This window comes from Miscanthus floridulus, chromosome 3, assembly GCF_019320115.1.
Source record: "Miscanthus floridulus cultivar M001 chromosome 3, ASM1932011v1, whole genome shotgun sequence".
Classification (NCBI taxonomy): domain Eukaryota; kingdom Viridiplantae; phylum Streptophyta; class Magnoliopsida; order Poales; family Poaceae; genus Miscanthus; species Miscanthus floridulus.
This window is the reverse complement of record NC_089582.1, coordinates 126,838,504-126,845,803: the sequence shown is the minus strand read 5'-3', so window position 1 is coordinate 126,845,803 and position 7,300 is coordinate 126,838,504. Positions and strand designations below refer to the sequence as shown.

General features: G+C 47.6%; 1 protein-coding gene and 1 long non-coding RNA gene across 2 annotated transcripts; one reads left to right on the top strand and one right to left on the bottom strand.

Annotated features, from left to right (window-relative positions):
• Positions 1 to 335: 335 nt before the first annotated feature.
• On the bottom strand, positions 336 to 1,350 carry LOC136546840 (uncharacterized). The gene has a single exon (XM_066538808.1). The coding sequence runs from the start codon at positions 1,239 to 1,241 to the stop codon at positions 879 to 881; it is 363 nt and encodes a 120-aa protein (XP_066394905.1). The 5' UTR covers positions 1,242 to 1,350; the 3' UTR covers positions 336 to 878.
• A 479-nt stretch (positions 1,351 to 1,829) lies between these two features.
• Positions 1,830 to 6,990, top strand: LOC136546839 (uncharacterized). The gene is made up of 3 exons (XR_010781437.1): positions 1,830 to 2,183; positions 5,644 to 5,801; positions 6,814 to 6,990. It is a non-coding gene; the product is annotated as an uncharacterized lncRNA (long non-coding RNA).
• The last annotated feature ends 310 nt before the right edge of the window (positions 6,991 to 7,300 follow it).

The following is a 7,300-nucleotide window of genomic DNA, read 5'->3' as shown; positions in this document are numbered from 1 at the left end:
CTAGTGATTCAACAGTTTTAACAAAAAGTGCTGCTACGAAGTACGAACATGCCTAAGGGCTAAGACATACTCATCTCAATGATCAGAGGAGAGACAAAGCATGTCAACAGACAACAGTGGTTGTGGTTCTACACTTCTACTGCATGTCAATATTCCTGCTGCAGCTTCATCCATGATCAGTGGATTTGGCACTGTATTAAATTAAAGATCCTTCTAGAGAATGGTCAAAACCCAATTCGGCCGCCTGGGACATAGAGCAGTAGAGCACTACTAAACCAAACACGGAAACAGTACAGTACATTTTTTTCCCAACACGATTAAGAAACCGTCCACTCCATACAGTTCTACCAAGCTGAAAGGAGCTAAAATTACTAACAAGTACATTAGAAGCTCAATAATAATCCGTACTCCATGGTTGGGCAATCCAATGTCCAAAACAAAACAGACAAGCGAAGATGACTTCTCTTGCAATAGTCAGCTAAACACCAAGATCAACTACTCTGCATAGTCTATATAGAGTATCTATATATGTAACTCAAGATAGACTGATTTCCTGATCCAAGACCTAGTAAAATGTACACTCTATCTAATGCCACTACAATAAATATGAGTAACAAGTGACTAGCGATACAAACATGCCTATCCACGAGCCCGTAAATAGATTTAATTTTTACGATTTACGGATTCTCATAGGTTATGGGTTCGAAACAATCTCTCAGTAGGTTTTATAGAAAAAATATTTATATCGATTTATCCCTTCCCAAGATCTTACTCATATGGGAGCCTCTATCAGTATTTTTCTCTTATATCTTATCCGCCCAGAAAAGCAGCATGCGAACAGGCCGTATATCTCAAGTACCATGATCATCAGATCCCTCTCACTCGGGTATGGTCTGCAGCGACGGCCGCCACTGCCCCTCCTCCCTGTGCCGGAAGTTGGAGCTAGTGCTGGCCACGCACAGGAGCTCCGAGATGACTTCCTGGACGGGCGCGCCGCCACCGCCGCCGTGCTTGGCGTCCTCTACGCGCTGCAGCAGCTCCTCCAACTGCTTCCTTGTGATCCTGATCTTCACCTCCGTGGTCGCCGCCGGCGCGGGCGCGTGGCCAGCGCCCTCGCCCTTGCGCGCCTCCTCCTTCATGCCCTCCACGTCGTTGTCCTCCACCCACACGGGGTTCGTCCTGGCGCAATGCACGGCGCCAGCACCGCCGCCACGAGACCTCTCGAGGCAGCAGTTTCCCATCGATCGATCTCCTTGGGTACACAAGGACACTAAATACCGATCGGCTGCTGGAGGCGATCTGTGTGCGGTCTGGGCAAAAAGATTTGGTGCGTGGAAGAAACGGTGGATCGTTTGCGAAGGCGGCCGCGGTGGAGTAGATATAGGCGCGCGTGGCGGGGGAAGACGGAAGGAACGAGACGACGACGATACAGAGGGGGAGGGGCTGAGCAGCAGCAGACGCGCGTCCGGGACACGTGGATGGCCGTGATCGGGTCGCGGACGAACGGGCCCGTGGGGCGGGCCGACCACGTCGCCGCGCTGGCGCGTCGTTGGGTGTTGGATGGGCCGGATCGGGCTCTGGCGGTGGCGCAAAGTGTGAAATGGGGGAAATGGGGAATCGTATTTAAAAGCAAAGTGGGACCTTGTAAACGTGGCTCCCGTTAGCTACCAGCCAACGACTACGACCGGGCCTTATTTTTTTTTTGCAGTACTTTGTTTTTTCACTTGTTTTGGAGTGAGTTTTACAGCCAGGGGCGGATCTACGGGGTATGCCGGGTATGCCCCGGCATACCCTGTCTAGCCGAGCGTACGTATACCGTATAGGGTATAGCGGTATACAGACGGGTAAAAAACAATCTTATCTAGTCTTCGCCGCCGGCTTACCTTGCGCAGTAACGCATCCATGGATGGCTGGATCACATGGGCAGACCTTCGACTTTCCAATTCTACTGCTCGTCGCTCGATCAAATCGAAGTCGCAATCATCCTATCCCATTTGCGATCTTGCCGTCTGTCCTCCACGACTCCGCACCAACGCAGAACGCACCGTCCTGGGCTCCCGGCGCCCCGTCCGTATGTAGATCGACCACACCGTCCGGCGTTCCGCGTCCGCACATCGACTTGCCGTCTCGCCGATGGGTCACAGGCTGCCCGACGCAGACCATGGTTGTGGCTGTGGCAAGAGGTTTGCACTTTGTAGAAATATAATCCTCTTGTTATTTCTCGTGCATAGTATCGATCTTCTTTTTTCTTTTGCAATCCTTCTCATATGTGATCTCTCATCTCTAAATCATGCCTGATCTCTCATCTCTAAAATCATGCTTGATTTCCTAATGCGGATGTGACCATGCCTCATGCGAACAAGACTGCAGAACCAAGGATTCGCCCATGTCGTCCAGTTAGTATTTTTCTGTTTAATTGTTTGTTTAATCGCAAGTGAGTCATCATTACCAGTATTTTTTCTTCCATCTGTCTGTGTTCTTTATTTATTTCTTTATTATAAAGAGATTACATCGTCTATGAATTATGATTATATCATCACAAGTGTTTTGTTACATTGTGCCGTACTTATCTTGCTTCTTCTATGTATATTTTAAATTATTAGTTTGGTGTTTCAACTACATCTATTATAATTTGCACAAATTTTTATCTTAACCTTTCAATATAATAAACCTTTCATTTTATTTAGTATATATGATGCTGAACTACTGTGCAAATTTTACAATTTGTCATTAAATTGCTAAATGGATTTTACTAGATTATATATGAAAATTTTAGGATGGCATATCCTTCGATAAAATCCTAGATTCGCCACTGTTTACAGCAACAGTACAATAGTTTACTCCATGATGACAGCTTAGGCATACATAGCGTGCCAGTACGCCACTGGAGTTTCTTATAATCTTATGCTGATTAATTAGGTCTTAGACCCTGCTCGCTTCCTTGTGTTATTTTAACAAGAAAGCTAACTGTAACACCATGGTGTTATGAGCTTGTTTAGCACCGCGCTTTAGACCTAAGACGAATTTTCGAAACGAGTTTCTTGAATTTTTTTATTTAAAACGTACCTGAGGCTATAAGCGAATCCTATGTGGTTTAGTCTCGTGGACTCAAAAAAAATGCTCAAGATAAATTACGCAGTGTGTAGAAATAATTAGGAATGTCCGATAACGATTCTAGCAAATAAGTAGCGAACGGCTTGTTTAATTGGTTAATCATGAAAAGCAACTTTTATAAATAGAATAAAAATCCATTAATAAATAGAGCGATATATATATGAACTCACGGGTTTATTTTGATAAGCACGAACTGACGAGAGGGAGAGCGCAACAGTTTCATTTATTTTTCCTGGCGCAGCGTGGAGTGTACTCGCCTGTCATTGCTATTGATCCCTGTCTCGTTCTCATCGTGGCCCTGTATTTCTCTGTATTGCGAAGTCTCCTCATCCATCGTCCTCCATGCTCCTCGACCTTTGCTTTTACTTCTCTCTTGATTGCTTTTGTCTGCCTCCGCTAGTCCTTGCTGCCTCCGTTATCTCCGTGGCCGGCGAGCAAAGCTCCGACCCACGAATTCCCACGTCTCTGCCTCGGCCTACCTTGCTTGTCCTTGTCCTCTTGGCGTGCTCTCTGCTCTCTACTGTGTGCCGTGGCTAACGAGCAAAACTTCAAGTCCCGATGCGCCAAGGCAAGCCAAGTCGGGTCACCTCCGTGTCGGCAGCGCTGCTTCTCTCTCTCCCTTTTGTTTTCTACAGCCGAGAGGAGGCGTCTCTGCTCCAGTCCTGCCTCTTCATCCCTCTCTTTTTCCTCTAACCGCCAAGGTCGACGCTGCTGCTCGAGCGTCCTACAGCTTCCTCAGCGCTGCCCGCCTCTTCCTCTTCGTGAGCGCGCACGAAGCCCCTTGGTCCTGTGCTGGAAGTAGCAATCCCAGTTCCTGCTCGTCCTCCCCGCTGACCCATTGCCTTCCCCCTTTTTTTCAACCTCGTGTGTGCGCGTGCCCTTGGCTCCACGCGGGCCTGCGGCTCCTCAGCGCGCCCGGGCCACAGCGCTCTGTCGTCGTCTGCGCTCGGCTCCCCTTGCTGCCGCTGTCGTTATTCCACGCTACCGCACATGCCCTGCACTCCGACGCGGTCGCGCCCTCGCTGCCTCTGCGCACGTAGCACGCCGAGCACGCCGTGGCTCCTCTTGTTCCCCACACGCCATCACCCCTCCTCTAGCATGCGCCGTCCTCCCGCGCCACGGCCAGGCTGGGTCCCTTCGTGGCCCGTGTGTCCCCACGACCGCTGCCCTATAGCACCGCCTAGGGCCAAGACCGCCGTCCACCGCCAGTCCATCACGGGCGCGCGCGCAGATTCCCTTGGTCTCGCACTAGAGTCGCCGCACTCCACCATGTCCGCCTGGTGCCGGCCCTCCCCCACGCTAGAGCACGAGCGCTGCCCCTCCAGCAGCACCCGTGGCCGTTCCCATCGCCATGGCCATCGCCGGGCCATGGAAGCCGCCGTTGCTGCGCCTCTCACCGCCGTCGTGTGCGTGCGTGAGCGCGCTCATTCCCATGGCCACGTTGGACCTCCGACTCCACAGCGTTGCCCTCCCGTGCGCCGCCTCCGTCGTCCGTGGCCGCGCCGCCCCGCGACGGCACCGCCGCCGGCGAGCCCTCCTATGGCCGGTGGATTTCTGCCCCGGTCGTACTCTGCTTTGAGAAGGAAGGAAGGGTGAGAATCCAAGAATAGAAGTAATACAGGGTCCCTATTGCAAAATACGAGACTCACGTAAATAGTATGTTAGTACCATGGATTAATTTAAGGAAAGTACAGGGGCCTTTTCGCAATTTAGTGCCGCCGTCGCTGGATTCTTCCCCGTGGGCCAGCTTGTTGGGCCGGACTGCCGCTGGCAGCCGTGTGGGCTGTTATCGCGTGCGCGCCTGGTGGGCCGCCGGCCTCCGCTGGGCCACCGGCCGAGCGCATTGTTGGGCCGCGCCTGTCCCGCGCTGGGTCGGCCGCTGGTCGCCGTGTCTGGGCCGCTCGCCCTGCCTTGGCCGGCATGCTCCCGCGCTGCTGGGCCAGTTTGTTGCCGCCGGTCCTTTTCAATTCTAAGTGCTTTTCTAAATAGGTTTCTAGTTTAACTGTAAAAATTAATATAAAATTATGTAGCTGTCTAAAAATAGTAAAACAAATTTTGTTAATCTCCTAAAATCATGATCTACCTGCTAGTATACTTTGTTCATATAGTTGGATAATATTCTTGGAAGCTATATAATTAATTTAAGGTACTTAATAATGTAAAATATAAACTTGTAGGAATTTCCGTGGTAAATTGGTAATGGTATTGGATCTAAAATCTTTACAGTAGGTTCCTGGCCATATTAGCTGTTCAATGTAATTTTTGTAGCTCTGGAATAATTAGTTTGCTAAATAGATAAGATGTCCTATTGCAAATAAAGATTAAATTGATATAATAGAATAAACAAACAACCTTGGTTTATATAACTAAAATAATTGTTGCGAAATAACGACTTATCCGGCAACGTGTATATGTAGCCTAGGTACGATCGTCGTTAGAACTAGCTCGTTAGTTTGAGAGGCGTAAATCGTATTTTACGAGTCCCGATTGCAGTCGATTAATTATATCTTTGCATTGCATATCATATAGGTACGATGATGGATCAACGGATCAATCGAAGTATGGTTGGGAATCCAAAGATGGTGAATAGTATTCCCTCTAGGAGATGATGCAATGGGCTTTCTATCCAGTTGATGGTGGATGATCTGAAGATGCAGATACTAACTTTTAATATATATCTTACCCAGGCAAGCCCCGATGCATAACCCCTACTTTTCTATAGTTTAAATTATATTTGTGCATTAAGTTTTAAGGAGTTGAATAAAACCCACTTGCATAAATATATCTTTATCCTATGTGTCTTACTAGTATGACAGGATCGTGTAGATTGCTAGGCTACAGGACTCCGGTAAAAGTCGAGTGATTGCCTGTCACTCGCGAGAGATAGAAAATATATTACTGTATTATTATCATTTGAAAAATATAAATGGTGGAAAAAAAATTGGTGACCGGGCAGGGATATGGTTTGGGTATTAGTGGGTGTAAGAGGTTGTGTCGCCGTGGACGCGGGGCATAGCTTAGTTACACTATTTTCCCTGTCTGTATCGATTAAGGACCGGTCGTTGCATAAGCCATCGAGACAAGTCATAGACTTATTATCCCGAGCACATACTTAGGTATGGGCGCTTGGCAGACTTGTTGCTCTCTTGTCGTGGGTTCTGGCTCTTTCCGGACTGACTATTAGGGTTTTTTTTGGTAGAGGAGGTCCTTGCACCGCACTGAGTCTGGGACTCAGGTGCGGGGGCTTGGAGTCCTAGTTTGGATGAGGACCTAGGACCCTAGGAGAGGAGAGTGATGGGTTGGTCCTACTTGTGCCTTGGGTACAAGTGGGGCGTATGTTTTTGGGGTACCCAACTGGGGGCATTGATTCGCGAATCGTCGGGCGATCCGGTATGGCTTGTTTCATGCCTAGCACTATAGTAAGAACTGAAAGATGGAAGGTGGAAAAAAAGGAAATCTGATTGCTTACCACCTGCTTGAAAGTAGTACAGGTGCTTACATAGAATGGTTAGTTAATGAACCAATGCGGCTATTAATAAAAATCGAATATAAGGACGCACACTTAGTAATGCTTCCTGCAAATGCAATAAGCCCACAAGCCAGATAGCCTTGCATATCCTTGGAGTCTTTTTTTCCTCCTGTCGGGTAAGTCTTGCTGAGTACAATTGAGTACTAAGGGTTTTATTTGCCCTGTTGCAGGTTACAGGTGGATGCTAGAGCTGACCCTTGTGTGTGGATACCTCCTAGTGGGCTCAACGAGGATTCCTTTACGCTGCGATCATAGTGTAATTTATAAATCTCACCAAATACTTTTATAAATGAAAGTTTCATACTCTGTTGTCGTAGTTTATATATCAATACTTCATCATGTCATGATTATATATTCATTTCCGCTGTAATTCTGATCACATGTTTATATTCTGATGTTCAGTTAAATTGTTCATAACTCTGATAATATGATTTCATTCCCTTGTTATATTAATAAATATTATACTATGTTGTATTAAAAGTGATGTAAGAAATGGTTCAGAATGATGTAAGCTTTATTCTCTCATTTGTGATCCTAATGGCAAAAATGTGGACTTTCGGGTTCTCTCTTGGGGTGTGCCCGACAGGACCGTATAATTTGGTGTTATCCTTCGAGTGCTTAGTGTCTAATAGAAGATGAGCACTCCTAGAAGGCATT